General features: G+C 44.3%; 1 protein-coding gene across 21 annotated transcripts in view; it reads left to right on the top strand.

The window, feature by feature from the left end:
• SHISA6 (shisa family member 6) overlaps positions 1 to 21,673 on the top strand; it is a 312,442-nt gene that overhangs the window by 267,564 nt on the left and 23,205 nt on the right. For 14 of the 21 annotated variants that reach the window (XM_077254585.1, XM_077254587.1, XM_077254591.1 and 11 more), the window contains one exon: positions 20,660 to 20,722. The exons of the other annotated variants lie outside the window; for them this stretch is intronic. In XM_077254585.1, coding sequence (XP_077110700.1) covers positions 20,660 to 20,722 — 63 coding nt within the window. The remainder of the gene's footprint in view (positions 1 to 20,659; positions 20,723 to 21,673) is intronic. 21 annotated transcript variants of the gene reach the window in all.

Genomic DNA, 21,673 nt, shown 5'->3' on the forward strand with positions numbered 1-21,673 from the left:
TTCTCTACTATACATAGTATAGACATAACATTCCTTTCAATTTGAGAGCATGGAGCCCACTCTGCTTGGCTCCTATAAGGACTCACTCACTAACCCCTACGGGTCTACTTTCTGTCCTTAGTAACGAACTAACTTTCTATGGGGACGCAGGGTTTACCTTCTATCCTCACCTTCGTTATTACTTCTTTACTTTCAGTTAAACGGAACTCTACATCTACCCCTACGGGCGCTCTGCATCTTTTTCTTCAAAGAACATTATCTAGGTTTCACATTTTAAACAAATTAAACACACATAACTTTTCCATGAAAAACAGTTACATTTCCTTCAAAGCATTATCTTGACATTACTGTTCTAAAACAGTATCACTTTCAAGTTCAATTCTAACCTCCCCTTTAAGAGGAGATCAAGTCTTTCTGAGGTAGCTCTTCTTCTCAGCCTACCAGTCCATGTAAAGGCTCCGGAATGGTATCTTCGCAAAATGTCTTTAAACAAAACCAGTAGGAAGCACCTTTAAGAAGGTGCAAACTATTTACAAGAAAGTTCAAATCATGCACAGTCCATGATTTCGCAGTTTGTGTAACTTTGTGCAAAACTTCAAGAAAACAACAATAGTGACCCCGGGTCAACAAAGGGGTCACCTTTTTAAAGTTTACCCTGGACGGGTTTAGCAGCAACTTAAAGAACAAACAGTAACTATTTACATTTTCAGGTTTCCGAGGTTTAGTTGGACGGCTTCCAGGGCTGCACCTGGCACTTAACCCTTCTTGGCCTGGGCAAAGTGAGGTCCAGGGTTACACCCAGTGCTGGACAAACGCCGTTAATCCGTCCTTCATGTATGGTTAAATCATGCGCAGCGATGGAGGTCTGCGCAGCTTGAGTATGGGCATTTGCTGCAACAGAGGTAGCGGCCGCTGCAAGATCAGTCACTGGAACGGAGTCAGCAGCTGTGGCACTAGTAGTCACTGGAGGGGTGTCGGTCGTCAGGACAGGGTCGTCTTTCATACCTGCTTCAGATGCGGTCCCTCCGGTGCCGGTCTGCTCTGCCTCTGCTGGGGTCTGGAACGCTGGTTGCAGGGCCTTGTGCTGCGACATTGTCATCTCTGCTTGCAGCATACCCCTTTCCGGCAGGGCCTTGCTTTCCAGCTTCGGAGCGCTGGGACTTCTTCCCTGCTCCGGACCAGACGAGGCTGCCGACAGATGTCCGGTGAGGCTCCTGATGATGGCCTTCTTCCACCCGGCCTCAGTGCTCAGCTGCGTCCGCCGGGGTCGGTCGCTGAGCTCGTCCACTCCGGTCTGTAGGAATTCAGCATCAGCGGTGGAGGCCTGGTTGCGGTGCCCCTCCGGGTGGCTGGGGGAGTCCTCTGCTCCGACCCCACGCTCCGGCTCCGGGCGGCTCGCCATGGCGTCCTCCATGTCGCTCGCTCCTTCTTCCTGGTCCTTTTCCCGCTCTCTTCTTCGTGGGCGGTTTCGTTTTCGTTGTCTCTGCCCACCATTAAGGATCAGGAGGCGGATCTCGGCTGCTGACGGACACGTCCTCAAGGGGCCGAGATATTTAGACTGGGCGGCCATTGTCTTTCGCGCTCTTCAGCTTGTTTACGCCCACTCCACGCCCCTCTTCTCTTCCTGCGCTCTCCTCAGCGCTGCAATGGCGGCGGATTTTGGCGGCAAATGGCACAACACACAGTCTTTTCAATAAAGTACGGTTCAAGTACAGTAAATCACAGTCTCTAGGCACACATGACCTGATTCTTCAGGCTTAAGTAGATCCTGTTCGTGACGCCAAGATTTGGAGCGCCCCCACACCGCCGCAGGGCCGAGGGGTACCCGGAGCCGGGCCTCTGGGATCTCAGTCCTGGGGTTGTCACGGTGGCTAGACCCGGTCCGTGGCCCTGTCTGCCAGTGGGGGACGTCCGTTGCAAATAGGTACTGTTAACGGTGGTATAGCGGTGCAGTTGTGGGGTGCAGGTCGCGGTAAATAACGAGGACACCAGGTTGCAGTCTCTTTACCTCTTTACTGGAGATCTCTCGGTCCTCAGTCCAGAATCCGGTCCACCAGGCTGCGCAAGTCCGGCCGGTCCAATGGCACTTCCAGAGTTCTCCTCACAAGTGGAAATCAGTGCCTTCCTTCTTAGCGCTTTGTGTTGTAGTCCTTCCCTGCTGTGCTTACGGAAAGTACCCCACAACTGTTGTGTCTGTTTCTTAAGTTCCCTCACAACTCGATTAACTGATCTTCTGCTAATCTTCCGTCCCTTCCTGATGTTACAGTAAGAACGGCACCCGTTTGTCAGGTAGGCCTGGAGTTCTTCCGGGACCCTAGAGACGCCCCTCTCCCGCAATTGCCCCCCAAGACTTCATAGGTGATATGTGGTAGACAGCCCGCCTGAGACTGACTGTCCTGCCGCTGTTTGGAGTATGGCTTAAAGCTGTATCTTATTCCACTCCCTCGGCGTTCCGGCCACCGGTAATGCGCCTCAGCAAGGTGCTGCCTCTTTCAACAAAACCCCTGCTGGTATTCTCCTTCTGCTTGATTTCGTTTCTCACTCAGCACAATCTATCTCGCTTCTAATCCTTTCTTAGGGCACCGCCGCTATTCTGAGCAGGCACGGTCCCGTTACGTTCTTTCAATGCCAAGCCTCTGCCAGGATCCCACCCCTGGCAGAGACCCTACTGTCTCTTCCTCCACAACACCCTCTCTCACTAGGTGTTGCTTCGTCCAATCCAGTCAGCTTTCTCTACTAACTTCCTGCCTGACCCCCAGTTTACCCACTATGGTGGGGAGTGGCCTAATGAATAGCACCCTTAGCTCCCCCCGGAGGCCCAGCTGTGAAACATATTGGTGTCTGTGATACCTGATTGGAGGAACTCCTTCAGTGCCATCGAACGCACCATGGCTCCCCTTAGTGGCGAAGCCACAGTACTGCAACGACCAGGACTCTGGGGCGCTGCACTTGTCCATCATGCTCCATACCGCACTGCTATCACTACCACCATGTAGCCAGCCATCTCCTGCCTGTCCACAATGTCCCATACCGCACTGCTGCTACCACTACTACCATGTAGTCAGCCATCTCCTGCCTGTCCACAATGTCCCATACCGCACTGCTGCTACCAATACCACCATGTAGCCAGCCATCTCCTGCCTGTCCATCATGTTCCATACCGCACTGCTGCTATCACTACCACCATGTAGCCAGCCATCTCCTGCCTGTCCACAATGTCCCATACTGCACTGCTGCTACCACTACCACCATGTAGCCAGCCATCTCCTGCCTGTCCACAATGTCCCATACTGCACTGCTGCTACCACTACCACCATGTAGCCAGCCATCTCCTGCCTGTCCACAATGTCCCATACCGCACTGCTGCTGTCACTACCACCATGTAGCCAGCCATCTCCTGCCTGTCCATCATGTTCCATACCGCACTGCTGCTGTAACTACCACCATGTAGCCAGCCATCTCCTGCCTGTCCACAATGTCCCATACCGCACTGCTGCTACCACTACCACCATGTAGTCAGCCATCTCCTGCCTGTCCACAATGTCCCATACCGCACTGCTGCTACCACTACCACCATGTAGTCAGCCATCTCCTGCCTGTCCATTATGTTCCATACCGCACTGCTGCTACCACTACCACCATGTAGTCAGCCATCTCCTGCCTGTCCATCATGTTCCCTACTGCACTGCTGCTGTCACTACCACCATGTAGCCAGCCATCTCCTGCCTGTCCACAATGTCCCATATCGCACTGCTGCTACCACTACCACCATGTAGTCAGCCATCTCCTGCCTGTCCATCATGTTCCATACCGCACTGCTATCACTACCACCATGTAGCCAGCCATCTCCTGCCTGTCCACAATGTCCCATACCGCACTGCTGCTGTCACTACCACCATGTAGCCAGCCATCTCCTGCCTGTCCATCATGTTCCATACTGCACTGCTGCTGTCACTACCACCATGTAGCCAGCCATCTCCTGCCTGTCTACAATGTCCCATACCGCACTGCTGTGAAGAAAACCTGCCCTGCTCAGGATAAACATAATAAACCTGATACTGCTAGAAAAAATGGGATAATTTTTGCCAGGTAAAAGAATGCATATTTGCGTTGAAGATTGTAAAGTGAGTTGGACTCAGTCCTAGGAGACCTTGTAGGGCCATACACGTCTTTTCGTGGCAGTTGCAGGCTGTGGAGTACTTTTTCTTTGTGCTGAATCAATGTGGGAAATGTACTCATCTCTATCCTGCACCTGTTACACAGACAGTCTCTTATCTCCTGCTTGAAGTGGCTGATAACAGAGAATAGTTCATTGTATGCACCTGTTTTTTTTTTGTAAGACTCGCTTCTCTCCTGCATGTAATGCCTGAGAACAGAGAACAGTACGTTGCATGCACCCTTTCTTCAGTGTGAGTCTATTTTCCCCCATTTGAAGTGGCTGATAACAGAGAATAGGTCAATGTTTGCACATGTTCTTCACACTTCTCTCCTGCTTGGGATGGCTGATAACAGAGAATAATAAATCTTCTCGCCTCACACATCCCCATTGATTGTGGTTGGTATCAGCTGCGTTGCATTTATGTAGATGTGGTGATTACTGTCCGGGGAGCCAATTATTCGCTGTCTCTGCGGTTTGGGGGCTCGTTCCTCATGTCATCGCTGGAGATTTCCTCATTCATGGCACGCACTTCTGAGTAGAGAGCGGTGCCCAGATGCTGGGGCGATGCCACCCGCTAAGGGTGCTGTGTAGGACATAAAACATGTGTGGTGCACCTGCGCTTTGTGTGGTGCACCTGCCGAGGTGTCAGGAGAATTCACAGCCGGCATCTCCTATGTAACAAGGAGGAAAGACATGGAGACAATAGACTATTCAATATACTGTATAGTGTACACACATAACACCAAATACTCACATACCATACATATGTATAAACATACACACATTACCTAGGTGCCACAAGAGAAATATCAGTGAGCTGTCTCAAGACATTCACCACCTTATTGTTGCAAAACATACTGATGGCAGTGGTTACAGAAGAAGTTCTAAACTACTTAAGGTTCCAATGAACACATATTCAATACTTATTTCACCCAATGTATATAGTAATATGGCCACCCTTCTTCTTAGTGACAGCCATAAGCTCCATCCATGAAGGCTCTTCAGTTCTTTACCCGACAGTCCAAGCTGTTCTTCACCGTAAAGCTCCCATGTAAGAAGGACCTACAAGTTCTCACTAGAGTTTAGGTCCGATGAGGATGGGGCTGGGTCATTATTCTCCATCTTTAAGGCCTTTGCTGGCCCCGAGGCTTTGATGGAGCCTCGTCCTTCAGAAAAAATCCAGGTTTTCTGGAGAGACGCAGACTTTTTCCTGCTCCACTGCTGGATGAAAGTGTCTTCTAATCACCAACAGGAAGTTCAGGAAGTGATTGTGATCCACCTTCAACCCCAAAACGTCTGAGTTCCTCTGCAATAATCCCATCCATAACAGTGCCCACTTCCACTTCGCAGAGCTCTGAGTGGAGATGGAGGTCTGTGCCCGGTACTGATACAACCCCGGCCCATCCTTCTGCTCCGAATAGAGTCATCTCATTTCATCAGTCAGTGCTGTGAATGTCCTGGCTCCTCAGCAGTCACTATAACATAGAAACCACCAGCCCACCTGAACCATGAACACCACCAGTCTCAAGAACGAGTTTCCATCTCAGAATAATAGTATAAACCAGGTGTTGAGATATGGGGCCTAAGTTGTCCTTCTGCTTTGTAAATGTCTGCAGCTCTGCAGATCGACGTCTGTATTTCTTAATGTGTTACGGGACATCACCCAACTTTCATGAATCATTCACATTTATACTGTTATGTTAATCCAGAACATAATGTAACGAGAGGAGCCGCGATTCATTGTGATCCATCGTCACCCGCGCCAGATTCTATAACGAGATGAGTCGCGTCCAATTACTTATTTCCAGAGTTCTGGAAATTAAATGAAATTCAATATATCAGTGAGTTATTGCTGCCAGCCGAGACGTCTGCTGCCATTATGAAATTGTACGGGTTGCCTATCGTCTCGATGTCTTCTTATGGCTTGTAATATCAGTCTTGGGTTTTCATTCTGGAGAGGGCTTAAAGGGACACAACACAAAATATATTGTCCTCTGTTCCATGTAATAGTAGTTTAGAATGTTACATAAGTTTTCGCAATTTGTTGTGCATTTTTTAAAAACAGACAGTGGTCTACTCTTCCATCCATACCTAGCAACCTTGCCTTCTTCCGTTACCCCTGTGGTTGATGATGACACCCGTGCAGTGGGTATTCCTAGCATCTCCTTTGACTAACAATTTGGGTAATTTTAGCCTATTTTCCTGCTCTTCGGTAACAAAGGATTGTTGATGACTGAGCCATAATTGTAGGGTTACGAATAATGCGAGTAGTGGTCCACCAATGTCTTTACTCACGAGGGGGTACAACTCTTCATAGTTACTGCTCAACATAGGGGACAAAACTTGGTGGTCAGGGCCAGATGGAAGGAAAAAAAATAGTTATAGAAAACAGCCACAATCTCGTTCCAATAACCACAGCAGTATTGATTCTGTAGGTCTGCAGGTTACTCTCACTGGGGTCAAAATAACTGTAGAACCAAGCTACCTTTATACACATCTACCAGCTTAGTTCCTCAAACTGGAGCTCTGTTGACGAATCACCACATTGTGGTCTCCATTTTTCTTGGCCTGGAAAATCTGGAGCCCATCTGTCAGACTAAACAAGAGTCTTCTCGCTGAACATTTCCAACCGCACACACCACTGATGACTAGCCTACTGCCCAAAGGTTAAGAACCTCTCTAAGCAATGTCTATGGAGTATGTTACAATTGTCACTTAGGGTCACCAACCAAATGTGTCCAACTCAACTCTCCCATCCAGGTCAAATGCCGATATACACAAGTAATCATAAAAATTCTGCAAAAATACAAAAAAGAAGAGTAGACCTTAAACATTGTTTACCCCATTGTCCCACTCTTACATTCAGTCCTACTTCACTCGAGGAGCTAGAACCTGCATACAACATAGTTTCGGTGAAAGTTTTTGAGAATTTTTTTTAAACTACTCTATTATTTTACATTAGGGAACTGTGGCCCCAGAGGTGGAGCCCTAAGCCTTGAATCTGCTTAATAGATGTTGGTTTTGAAGAACTTGAGGACTTTTATAATTGCTGATATAATATAATTTCTGGCTTAAGCCACCATGTAGGAGGCGAAATACAATTTACAAGCTTTCCACAAAAAGCCCCAAGGACCTCAAAGTAGTTCAAAGTCTATCAATGTAGAGACTCGGGAAATTAAGACTCTAAACTGTGTTAAAACTGTAGCCAATTAGACGTGCTTAATATAGAAGGGAGATGACATCGGGGCGACAGTGAAAACAGACAAAATTAGAGGGAAGTCAATAAAAGGACGTTCAGTAAAAGCAAAAGGCAAGAAGACAAAACCGGGTGGATATGGTCAACAGTGTCCCAGCTGAGGCCTGAAGATCATGGACTCAATGCAACAACTGCATAAAGACATCCCAACATATGAGATGTAAAGGTGGCCAAGTCGGCCAATTTTGTCCGACTTAACGGCTAATGGGTATGTGGCACTAGAATCGATGTCAAAAGATGTTGGATTTCAACATGCCTGATCCTTTCTGCCCACGAGGGACAGCAGCTGCTTAGGATCAGCTGATCCTAGTGATCATGTCTATGATGGAGTTTGTAGGGTAATGGCAACTTCTAACCCCACCCATAGCTATAAAACTTGCACTTTTAGGTATCCAATGGAGATATGGTAGATATGGATCACATTGTCCCAATGGTACCTTAAGCAGCCCCAAAATGTTTTGATGGGTAAGTGGGTAGCATAACTCTTATCTCTACCTTTAGAAATGGGAAGAGTTAGTAAGATAGTGGCAAAGAAAGACATGGAGGAGAGCCACCTTTTGGCTGACAACTGTTTTTACACGTTTCTGTGGACGGACACTTGCCCTATCCACAGACAGCCACCAATGCTTTCCTGATCTCCAGTTACAGAGACATGCCAGAGGAAAGTTTTAGGTAGACCACCATTGTAAGACCTCAATTCCTGGAGAAATACTACAGATGATCTTGGAGAGGACTATGGGGCCGTCATGTTTCTCATTGTCATTGATCCCATTCTGGGGTAACTACCTAATTTTGTGATGCTTGGGTGGGGAAACCATAAATAAAAGCCATGAACTCAAACAACCCCCTATGCAAGAGATCGTGAGTATTGGAGCACAACCCTTGCAAGGCCCTCTCGGGGTAGTGAACCTAGATAGTGCCCTTTTGTCGATGATGCAGATTTCTGAAATATTTTGATTTTCGTGTATCTTTTCTGATGTGAGAAAATTCATTATGTTCCTAGAAAATATTCAACACACCCGATCCTTCAATGATGAACACCTGTACACATGGACCTGATAAAACCAAGTACTACAGGTATCTCAAAGAGTTTATCAAGGTTCAGGTGGACCACTCCACTAGTCATCTCTCCTTTCCACCCTTTATCATAGTTTCTTTGATTTTGATTGTTTTTTAGTCTGATTCTATGCTTCGAGGGGCATTCTTTTTGACCTGCGTCATTTCTTAGAAATTCATCTTCAGAAGCTATCAGAGATGACCACGGGGTTCGAACCTCTCAATCAAAGACAATGGAGTTACATCTCTACAGTTCATAGACAGAACATACTCGTTACACCGGTTCTTTACATTTGCACTTGACATTGCAGAGAAACATCAACTACATGTAAACAAAACAAAACTGACCTTTGATGGTCCCTAAGGGCAAGAACATGATGTTGTGCTAGAATTGTATAGTGCTAATGTTTCTCAGCGCCTCCTACCCAAAATGAAAAAGTCCCTGTCACTTCACCCAATCTAAGACAAGCGGGGGCTTTCGCTAGTAAGCAAAAAATTATTTTTCTCTTTTTTTGCAAAATTGGTATGAAAGTTCTTCTTCCCCTCTTTACTGGTGACTACCATCATGCAACTTAAGTCTCAGGAGTATATAGACTGAATAATGGTAGCCATATTGGGAAAACGTTGAGCAAGTCATTAAAGAGCAACTGTTTGCCCACAGGAACTTATGACGTTGCCATCTCCTTATGGGATGTTCCACCTCATGTGCTTGGCAGCTTCTTTAACCCCTGTAGGGGGAACAGACCAAGGTTGAGGCTCTTGCCCAACACCATTTCAAATCTCCAAGAAAATATGGGAAATTCCAAAAAAAAGGGAGCTTCCGAAAAGTTAGCTAATCTTCCGGGAACCTGTATGGCCTCCTGGGCTTAAAGTCATGATGCTTCACCATGAAACAAAGCACCGGGCCCAATTGTTGTAGCACTAAAAGGAGTCGGGGCACCAGTGTAAATGTCTAGCTCAGGCACACAGATAACTCAAAAATTGGCAGCTCAGGAGGAAGCCAGGAGCTTGGTGGGCTCTCTAAATGTCAGGAGAAGGCCACCTATTCCTGACCCTTTCTATGACTTCCTGGTCCACTCTTCAGAGGACTTCCGATAAACCCCATCCTTGTGCACTTCTGTGTTCTGCATGTTGCCCTTGGATAAAGAAAGTCATGTAGTAGGGCAACATCCATCAACGATGACCTGTTCCCGGTGATGAGATCTTGGATGACCTGGGGACCTCTGCAGGATGGAGGGTAGACAGCGCACCATCATGTTCTCGAGGCAGAGCTCGGTCATGAGTCACTCCACATTATAATTGTAGATGAGATCGCTGAATGCCGATTCAGTAATAACGTGCAATCTTCTCCGCCATACCAGCCTTACGGAAACACGACGTTCCTGCTCATTTCTCACTAAACGCTTTCTTATGTATGCAGGAAATCAGAAATATAAAGATTATAGCAGAGCAGAGCTACAAGGGTGCAATGTTCATTGTTGCCAGTGCTAGGTGTGGGGGCGCTCCTGAGCTTTTATATCATAAAACTGTGGGGAAGGGGTGGTTGTAACATGAAGGCAGCCACTCACTGCTTATCAATCCGGAGACTCCTCCGTTTACTGATTTGTACATAGGAATCTACATGGCTTTGCCGAGGGCACATCATACCTGGAAAATGACAGCTACAATCTGGCCGCCATCTCTAGGGACCTGATTGGAATCTAATTGGCTGCCAATAAATGAATTTGACCCATGGCAGCCAATCAGAATGTTCCTTTTATTCTTTAACCCTTGTTTGCGAAAAGGAGAACTGGCACCTTATTGTTGGCCTCTGATTCTTGTTGGCCCTTGATTGGCTTCATTCCTGTCAAATCTTATTGGTAGCCTTCCTACAGAATTTGATTGGTCTCTATCATATGGAATCTGATTGGTTTCCATCTTGTGGAATCTGATTGGTGGCCATCCTGTGGAAACTAATTGGTAGCCATCCTCTGAAATCTGACTGGTGGCCATCCGGTGAAATCTGCTTGGTATCCATCCTGGGGAATCTAATTAGTTTCCTTTGTGTGGAATCTGATTGGTGGGTTTCTGTGATATCTGACTGGTAATCATCCTGTGGCATCTGATTGGAAATCATCCTGAGGAATCTGGTGGCCATCCTCTGGATTCTGATTGGTGGCCACCTTGTGCAATCTGATTGGTGGCAATCCTATGGAATCTGATTGGTATCCATCTGGTGGAATTTGATTGGTTTCCTCTGTGTTGAATCGGACTGATGGTCATATTGTGGAATCTTATTGGTGGCCATCCTGTGGAATGTGATTGGGGGCTATCCTATGGAATGTAATTGGTTTCCTTTGTGTAGAATCTGATCAGTAGCCATCCTGTGGAATCTGATTGGTAGCTATCCTGTGGAATCTGATTAGTGGCTATCCTGTGGAATCTGATTGGTGGCTATCCTGTGGAATCTGATTGGTTTCCTTTGTGTGGACTCTGATTGGTGGCCATCCTGTGGAATCTGATTGGTAGCTATCCTGTGGAATCTGATTGGTTTCCTTTGTTTGGAATCTGATTGGTGGCTATCCTGTGTAATCTGGTGGCTATACTGTGGAATATGACTGGTGGCCATCCTGTGGAATCTATTTGGTGGCTATCCTGTGGAATCTGAATGGTTTCCTTTGTGTGGAATCTGATTGGTGTCCATCCTGTGGAATCTAATTGGTTTTCATTTGTATGGAATATGATTGGTGGCCATCCTGTGGAATCTGATCAGAGGCCATCCAGTGCAATCTGATTCATTTCCTTTGTGTGGAATCTGATTGGTGGCCATCCTGTGGAATCTGGTGGGGGCTATCCAGTAGAATCTATTTGGTAACCATCCGGTGAAATCTGATTGGTGGCCATCCTGTGGAATCTGTTTGGTTTCCTTTGTGTGGAATCTGATTAGTGGACATTCTGTGGAATCTGATTGGTTTCTTTTGTCTGGAATCTGATTAGTGGCCAACCTATTGAATTTGATTGGTGGCCATCCTGTGGAATCTGATTGTTTTCCTTTGTGTGGAGTTTGATTGGAGGCCATCCAGTGGAATCTGATTGATTTCCTTTGTGTGGAATCTGATTGGTGGCCATCCTGTGGCATCTGATTGGTGGCTATACTGTGGAATCTGATTGGTGGCTATCCTGTGGAATCTGATTGGTGGCCATCCTGTGGAATCTGATTGGTTTCCTTTGTGTGGAATCTGATTGGTGGCCATCCTGTGGAATCTGATTGGTTTCCTTTGTGTGGGACCTGATTGGTGTCCATCCTGTGGAATCAGATTGATTACATCACTTTTTGTGATCTACAGAGCAGAGCTGACCTATCTGATAATGATTGGTGCAGATCAGGTTGTCGCTTTCCTTCATAATCCTGTGTAACGTCGCTGATGTTTCCCATTGTCTCAGCGTAGGTAAGCCCCTCGTTAATCTAAATGCTATCGATTTCAGCAATTAAGTACAGCGCGGCCTCGCCAGCTTCGCCTCTGCATCTCCATACCGGAATATATTTTATGGGATTACTTTAGGATAATAATAGGATGTAAGAGGCTTAACCCAGATTTATGTGGAGCAGGAAAGTAAAAGGTTTACAGCGAGACGTACGCGGCAAACCAGACGTCAGGACATTACGTGTAAAGGGCCGTCACAGATTACAGGTGGAGGTGAGTGCTACATATATTTAACTAGCACTGTAAGAAACCAGCATTCACCGACAGCAAGCAGAGATCCTGAGAACGGGGACCAAACACAACATAACACTGGGCCCGATCCTTCTCTGAGACTGCAGCTCTGGAGTATAATACAGTATCAGTAATGTATGTACACAGGGACTGCACCAGCAGAATAGTGAGTGCAGCTCTGGGGTATAATACAGGATGTAACTCAGGATCAGTAATGTAATGTATGTACACAGTGAGTGCACCAGCAGAATAGTGAGTGCAGCTCTGGGGTATAATACAGGATGTAACTCAGGATCAGTAATGTAATGTATGTACAGTGCCTGCACCAGCAGAATAGTGAGCGCAGCTCTGGGGTATAATACAGGATGTAACTCAGGATCAGTAATGTAATGTATGTACACAGTGACTGCACCAGCAGAATAGTGAGCGCAGCTCTGGGGTATAATACAGGATGTAACTCAGGATCAGTAATGTAATGTATGTACACAGTGACTGCACCAGCAGAATAGTGAGTGCAGCTCTGGAGTATAATACAGGATGTAACTCAGGATCAGTAATGTAATGTATGTACACAGTGACTGCACCAGCAGAATAGTGAGTACAGCTCTGGGGTATAATACAGGATGTAACTCAGGATCAGTAATGTAATGTATGTACACAGTGACTGCACCAGCAGAATAGTGAGTGCAGCTCTGGAGTATAATACAGGATGTAACTCAGGATCAGTATGGATGATAAGGATTATTAAAGAATCTAGTTGCCCCTTATAGTCACTTTGGGAAGGATCATCTCCGTTATGTACAGACTAGAGCGGTGTCTTGTGCTGATCGTGGAGGACGGTAGCCTTCTTTCCATTAGATACTGGTGTGGTCTGGAGTAAAGAATAACAATGTTGCCTCCGAACAAAAGGCCCCAAGATTAAAACCATAAAAATCCGCGTTCTCTGCAGGGAGCAGTCAGACGCCGCCGCGGTTTCTTTTCCCTTTATGTCGCCGTCATTAATATTCGCAGTTGTTTGTTCTTATTCGTGTTTTATCTCAGAAAGTTTCCAGGACTCTTGGCGAGATAACGGCGGACGGTTCCCCGCGGCTCCGTGCTCGCGGCTTTAATGTCTCAGATACAGCAGATAAGACAGAAGTCAGAGACGTAACCGTCTCGTAAGGAAAGAAAATCAGGATGAGACGAGGACCGGAGCCTTACAGGCCATCTAGTAAAAAAAGAGCTAAAACTGAGAAAGGAGCAAGATCCACCAGCAGCACAGAGGATTTCAGGAGATGGCTGATCTTCTGGGAGATCAATTATCTGATCTCTGTAGATGTGGAAGAGATGGCTCTATCTTCTGGATGGGATATTAGCGCGGTACATCCGCGGAGCTTAGGCTCGGAGCCGCTGATAAATCATGGCGACAGCTCGGCCTTCCTCCCGCTAATAACTGCTCTTAACGGGCGAAACGTTTACTGTCCTGGGGTAGATTGGGGATGGTGACTGGCCGCCAACTGCAAAGTCATTATACATAAGGACTGTGCAGACCCTCAATACTACACTGCTCTGCACACCTCCATATTCATTACAGGACCAATCTGTCCATGTGCGTAACCGAGGAGAGCAGTGACATCCAAAACTTCAGCTTTACAGACTTCATACTTCTCACAACTGAGGCTTTGTGGCAATTGTGTTCAATGTAGACAATCCACTGTGAGCCCAGCACCAGCACACAGCTCTTTCCTGTCCTCATAGTCTGCTACAATGTGTCAGTCCGAAGTCCAGAACCTTTGTAGTCTGGAATCTTTGTAGGCCGGAAGCTTTCTAGGCTGGAACCTTTGTAGTTTGGAACCTTTGTAGTTCAGAACCTTTGTAGTTTGGAATCTTTGTAGTTTGGAATCTTTGTAGTTCAGAATCTTTGTAGTTCGGGACCTTTGTTGTCTGGGACCTTTGTAGTCCGGAACCTTTGGAGTCTGGAGCCTTTGTAGTTCAGAACTTTTGTAGTTCGGGACCTCTGTAGTCTGGGACCTTTGTAGTCCAGAGACTTTGTAGTCCAGAACCTTTGTAATTCGGAACCTTTGTAGTCTGGAGCCTCTGTAGTCCAGAACCTTTGTAGTCCAGAATCTTTGTAGTTTGGAATCTTTGTAGTCTGGAATCTTTATAGTCTGTAACCTTTGTAGACCAGAACCTTTGTAGTCCGGAATCTTTGTAGTCCAGAATATTTGTAGTCTGGAACCGTTGTAGTCTGGAACCGTTGTAGTCTGGAACCGTTGTAGTCTGGAACCTTTGTAGTCTGGAACCTTTGTAGTCCGGAACCTTTGTAGTCTAGAGCCTTTGTAGGCTGGAACCTTTGTAGTCTGTACTCTGAAACCTTTGTAGTTTGGAACCTTTGTAACAATTGAAGGCAGCTACCGTTTGTGTCAATAAACGGCACTAGATAAATGTTTAATGTGGATGTGGTCCGTGCTGCTGAATAATTGTATGTCCAAACGTATTTTGCATAAAGAACGGTGGTTTATTCAACGCGTTTCAAAGTCTAAGTGACTTCATCAGAAAATACCACACGACCATCTGATGAGTAGAATCTGATTATATCAATTTACTTTGCGTTGGATAAGACCTTATTTGCGCTGATCTCTCCAGCAGCATTCCTTTGACTAAATGGCATTACAGAGAGGTTCCAGGAGAGAGCTAATTTGCATGTTTTTTTCCCAAGGAGCATTGCTAAAAAGACTCAATACTCAGTTGGTCGTTCTGCCCCCCTAAAATTACATAAAACTGTAAATTCCATAATGGGGCTCTGCTATAAATAACCTTTCTATAGGATTGATGATAAATGGAGGTCCGGATACTGAGACCACACGAATCCTGCGAGCCTAGAGGTCCCTAATGTGAATGTGCGACCACCATACAAAGTGACATGAGCAGAGGTCACACATGCTCATTACTAATCTAACCACATCAAGGACTTTCTGACCTCTGTTCCCCTGTAATTGGACCTGCAGAAATCATGGGATAACCACTGTTAGAGAAGACTGACCAGCTGGCTATAAAGTCTTCTTGGAAATAGCCCATTGGAAAAAAAAACATGCAAATTCTTCTGGCAGAAAAGAAGACTCGCTAGTTCTTATTGTCTCTGGGTGTTGTTTTTTTTGCCCTTTTGAGGATGCTGCCCCTCCAGAATAGGTCTAACCCTAGGTTAACCCATATGCCGTCAGTCTTGCACCCCCGATCCCATTCTCGGCTCAACATGTATCTTCCCATCCTAGATTTGGATGTATTTGTGCACTATATTGTATACTAAGGGAGGACATTGTGCACCATCCTAATGCCAACCCTTCCCCCAGACACCATCCAGTCTATATAGTACACCATTGTCCAGACAGCAGTAAATAAGAAAAGCCTGATAAATCAGGAGCGTGGCTGTCACCGCTGAGCGATGGCGTCCGTAAGACACAGAACACTGAGACACATTCAGAGATCATAACTTCAGTAAACAAGGCTGAGAGCTCACAGAGGTTTTAATCATACTGACAGAATTATCCCTGGAGATCAGCAGCCACCCGGAGAACATTCATTAATGGATACGTCAGGGTCTTCTCATCGACTGTTGCACATGAACGGATATGCAAGGAAAGAATCCGTATGGCATCTTAAATGGATGAGAAACCGCATAATCATGAGTAGAGGTGAGCAAAAAGATCTGCAAGTTCCTGGTCCATTGGCCACGTCGTAAGTCCATAGCCGCCAGACCAGAGCACTATGAACCTACTCCTACCTGCTGGCATCCCTGGAGCCTTTTCCAATTAGTCCCTGATGTCATGAGTGCGTCTCACTGTAACAATGATGTGGTGGACCTACTAATCGTAAGACGCATCGGGGATTTCGGTAGGAAGGAGAAGGCTCACAGGGCTCTTGTCCGACATGGCCACTGGACCATAGTCCTTCAAATCTTTTTGCTCAACTCTAGCATTGAGTATGGTTCAGTCTCTAGATAGCTGAAATAGAAATAAGGTGGATGCAAATGAACAACTGGCCCAAAAGACGGAGATTCCTCTCTGTCCACATTGAATCATCCCACCAAAATATGCCAATGACATGGTGTCCCCAAGAATCAGCTATGATCTGAGATGAAACATGACAGCAAGTGTTTAACTTCCCTGCAGGGCCCCCCCAGAAAAAAGAAGGTATTAGGCCATTTTTATTGAAATCCATTCTCCGTAACCAATAGATGGAGGATCCAAATTAAGGACCCTTCTCTATCAACCCCTTTAATGCACAGTACAGGGGGCATCACTAGCCTTGAGTTCTGCACATCCTATCACAACTTACTAAAAATGTGACTACAGTATTTCCCCTAGTTTATTTATTGGGTAGTGTTTAATCACTTTATGGGCACTATATGGTATACTACAGTAAAGAAGGGCATAGTACACCAAACAGCTGAAGGCCAACCATGTTGGGGCAGATCTTCGAAGGTGGAGGCCCTTAGGATAATTGCCCTTTAGCTGTCGTTTACATCCTAGCCTTAAATCTCCATCCAGACTTTTTCACCTTTGTCTGTGGTCTTCAGTATGGGATAGGCATTCTCTGCTTGGCCTATGAAGATATATAAATCATTTATGATAGAAGGGAATGCAGAGAATCACCTTAGGTGACTTTGAAATGGAAGCAGTTTCATGGAAGTGGGTAGAGTCTGAACATACAGGGTGTTTTTATTTTAGAATAAAGGTGAATAGTCATTTTTGGTCCTTACTTCCCTTCTCGATCTTGTCCGGCATAGTCCATAGGTTCTGACACCCGATGAGCAGCCCTACAGTTATGACATTTGGACATTGTCCATGAATATGCCATAAATATCCAAGGAATTAGTTCTAATTCTAATTTTTCCTCAACCTCAGTCAAACCCAGTATTAATTCTCGTTCCTTAGTCCAACCTCAACCCCAACCTTAACCCATCTTGAACTTCAAACTCAAACCTAACCTTAATGCTAACTTTAACCACAACCTAACCTTTCCTTTAACCCAAGCTCAACCAACTTAACCCCAATCTTAACCCAACATCAACCTCAAACCTAAGTTAACCGTAAACTTAGTGTTTCCCTTAGCTCAACATAAACCACAATCTTAACGCTAATATTAAACCAACTTCAACCTCAATCTCAACCTTAACCCTAACTGTATCCTTAAAGGGATTTTCCAATTTCAGAAAAGTGTACCCTAAATGCTTTAAAATTCTTAATATAACAAGCAGAGCATGTACTACCCCTCACTTGGTTCAGCACCGACTCCCCACCATTGCATGGGTCTTAGAATTTTGCCTGTTATGGTGATACCACATTGTCAAACATCACAGCCGGGGGGGGTCACGTTGAACCCACCACCCTGTTACCTTTTTGTCACAAACAGCTCTCTGATGCCCCCTATCTTCAGGACAATTACATAATTGACTTCATATCGTTTCCCACAATAGGTATTCTGCCTTACTTATTTGGGTCAGCGCAGGCAGTCCCAACTTCAAAGGGAGTTTTAATTAGTTTTTTCATTTCTTAACTATGTGTAATTTTCTCACTTAGAATGTAAGCTCTTTCTTCTACAGGAAATTCTATGTAAGAGAGGAGGGGTGAATGCCCCTTTCCTGGAGAGGTCTTTGGGGACTTTATGGATTCTCACTGTTGATGTGTGTCATAGAAAAAAATAAAGTGGAAAACTTCTTAACCTTAACTTTAAACTTAACGCTAATCTCAACCCAAACTTTAACCCAAAATTTAGTGTTAGCTTTTTCATACACCCAACCTCGATGCCAACCTAGTCCTTAATCCCAACTCAACCCCAACTGTATCTCTAACCCTAACCTTGTTCTTAACCTTGATTCTAACAATAAACTTAACCTCAACTCGAATCTTATCTCTAAACCTATCTCTAACCTTAACTCCTCTTAAACCAACCACAAACCCAACCTTAAACTTAAACTGGTCATATATATGAGATGGCTGCTGGTTGAATGATGCTTAAGCCAATTGTTTGGGTAAATAGCTGTCTCAGCCGACTCTCCCATATACAGCATCACTCGATCGCCTGAGCGCTTCTATTTTCTCTAAAAGAAAGCCACCAGCTGAGATGTTGATTGGCGGTTGATATTCGGGATACTAATGTGATTGGTAGTCCGAAATCGGACATACCCAATCGACATATCCCCTACCCGAATATACACATTAGACCAACAGCCGAACCCAATGATATTGGTGGGTTCTCCTGACACTAGGCTAATGTGTATGGTGGCCATTACCTTTCACCTAAACCTTAACTCTAAACTCAACACAAACTTCATCTTTAACCCTACCGATCTAATATTGATTACCTATCTTAACAATAGGCCATTAAAAACATAATCCTCGACAACCTTTTGTTCCTAATCTCTACCTAAATCATAATCCTAACCTTCAATTTGACCTTAACGCTAACTGTAACCTGTGCCCATAAGTCAAAACTTAATCCCAACCACCTTTTCTAAATTCTTCCATCTGTGAAAGGTTACAGGTATTATCCATAAGACATTCCTATGAGCCACATTAGGTAATGGAGATGACGAGGAAGCCTGCATCTCGAATTGTAATACTCCGATATAAAAGGTCATATTTGCATTCCAAGAGCTCGCACTGTGAATTTGTACAGTACACAGATCCTGAGTCATTACCGCCGAATGTAAAAATCACAATAATCCTTTGTCAAGTCCGGTGACAGATAAGGTGATCTGCTCCGTGTCTCCCGAGGTAATGAGAGACTTGATTATCTCTTCTAAGAGTCCCCAGTAAAACTCCCTGCTTCCTCCCGTTCTTAGGATTCTCCTTTTCCCAACGGCTAATTTCTCATGAAATTATAGGCCTGCAGGTTGTAATTCACTCAAACAATGGCAATTAGTCTCCACATTCATCCCTGTGTCTTCTGTGCCAAGGAAGAGGAGGTAATATTTATGTTTGATTTTTAATTATTGCCTTTTAACGAACCAATAATGCTGATTAGAAGAAGAGAACCGCCATCTATGCGAATTACAGCGATGGTCGCCAATTCTGAAACAATGGTTAGCGTGTTTCCTCAAAACAAGTCCTTGAATTGCCCTCTGCCAAGTTATGTTAAAATTTTACTTCTAGTTTCTGAGAAAGTTGGGCGTTTAGCAACATGGCCACCAATTCAGTTGGGCCAAATTTACCAGACTAGAGGACATGTAGTACTATAAATATTCCAGATCAGTTTTAGTAGATAAGGAGCATCCTCTACAAGGTTGAATGTTTTTGAATGTTTTTCAAGCAGTAGACATGATCAAAAGCAGACTATGGGGTCCAGCAACTATGTTCTTGGTTGAACTTCCTAAACTTTTGAGTAACCACCACCAAAACACGGAATAAGATCTTTTATTCTTCACCACCACCAATTGGTTTGGTGTTCTGAAAGGAAACCCTTTCAAGATTGAGCCTGACAATGAGAACAGATCTGTTTCTGTCCTGAAGACCTCATCAGCGCAGGGTTGGATTTGAATACAAGTATTTCAAAGGAAACCCCTTCAAGAAGGAAATTGACATTGAGGACAGATCTCTTGAGGACATAATCAGAGCAAGGTTGGATTTGAATGATTGATGACCTTAGATTTTTATGGATCATGTTGAATATTGGAATGTTTGTAGAATAATTGAATGTTTTGGTTGGCTTCGCTTAGATTAATTCTTACAAAATTTACAATATTTATAAAATTACAACTTAAAATATTTACCAAAAATGTTGTACAATTTGAAACATTTTAGGCTGCTTCTCCTTTTTTTCAAAGTCACATTCTCATTCTAAATATTTTTCAAAATAGTCTAAAAGGGTTTAAAGATCAAAATAAATCTGGCCAAGGCATATATGCCCTTTTTTTTGGCAAAAAGTTGGGCCAATTTGATTTCCGCTTTGTACCATTGTCTTGTTGGGTATATAAGGTATTCTGTTCTTCAAGGTCATGGTCTTATGGTCATTGGTAATATTATTACATTGCATCTGGTCAGTAAAGTGACATTCTACGTATTTGGGAAAAACTTCTATATATTACAAATAGATCAGAACAATTTTGGCAAGATCTGAAATTACATCTGCAATATACGAAACTTACCAGATCCTTGCTTTTGTGCTAATGAGGTAGCTGATCGAAAAATGGTTCTCTAAGCCATGGTCATCAAGTCAATGTTTTAAGATTCTTTTTAGATTGAGTTGACTGGTATTTTCCTCTTTGGAGGATCATAAAATTTGGAGAAGATCTACACATTTGGGAATATTGCCAATTTAGTAATATTGCAATCTCATTATCCCTTCCTAAGTCACTAGGTTAGTAATCCAGATCTGAGCTTCATTGTCAGGGCCAACATACGTAGACTCAAAATAGGCACAAAAACAGTAATGACCTTCACAACATCCAACCATCAACATCATCACCCGAACATAAGATGTTTCATTTATAGACTACATTCTATTTTCTTTTAGGTGACCATCAGCAAAATTATAATCACCTCGTGCTCAATAACGCCTCCCAGACACCCACAAACGGTAAGGCACTTTCTAGGTTTTAGGACTGTATACAATTTCCCTTACATACCCCAGGGGACCCTAGAATGCAAATAGGGTTGCAGAGGTCCTGACTGCATCCAAGACCATTGGCCACTTTTCAAGATAAAAGAACGGCCAGGATGGCAGGTGGCACAGTGCCCTATAAACAAATGATAGTAGATTGTCAGCTCACAGGGCTACTGATGCCTAATGTAAGTAGTTTATACTATGTTGCATCTGTCCTGTATTGTATTCCATACTGTTTTAATATATGTGTTTGTTATATGTGTGTATCTCTTAATTATATTGGGGTATTTCACCAACCTTCAGTATAATTACAACCAGATACTCATTTTTGTTCCACATTGGAGACCGCCCACCAACACATTGAGCAGATCAACCCAATATGTTTGGGGTTTGGGTGTAGCGAATTGACACATTCAATAAAAAATTAGGAAAAAACATATCATTATTTTCATAGAATGGCTTCATCTTCACTTGAACTTGGTCAGCTAGACTCTACCATAAATTTTGAAGCCCTTGGTGTAGTAAAGATCCTAATTTTTAGGAACATTGGTAGCATTGTTGAGTTTTCTAGTGAAATTGGTTTTGTTGAGTATGTATGAGTATATGGTTAAGGTAGCATGTAGGGGTAGAAAGATACCAGTCTGATAAGAATATGCATGATTTCAATGGAGTGGGTTTGACTGGTATCACCATGATATGATGAGTCAAGTTCTTCTAACCATGTTCTTTGGAGACCTTGGCTGAAAATCATCATTCATCTTCCATACCATGGAAATTTCCAAAGTTTGAGAAGTTTAGCAAAAAAACATCATCTTAGGAATTCTATGCATTAGGTGATCTTAGGAGCTCAGTAGAAGCTCAGTAGAAATATCATATTACAAAAGTTGGTGGTCATATTACCAATGGCCACAAATGTTATCTTCT

This window comes from Ranitomeya variabilis, chromosome 4 (genome assembly GCF_051348905.1).
Source record: "Ranitomeya variabilis isolate aRanVar5 chromosome 4, aRanVar5.hap1, whole genome shotgun sequence".
Classification (NCBI taxonomy): Eukaryota; Metazoa; Chordata; class Amphibia; order Anura; family Dendrobatidae; genus Ranitomeya; species Ranitomeya variabilis.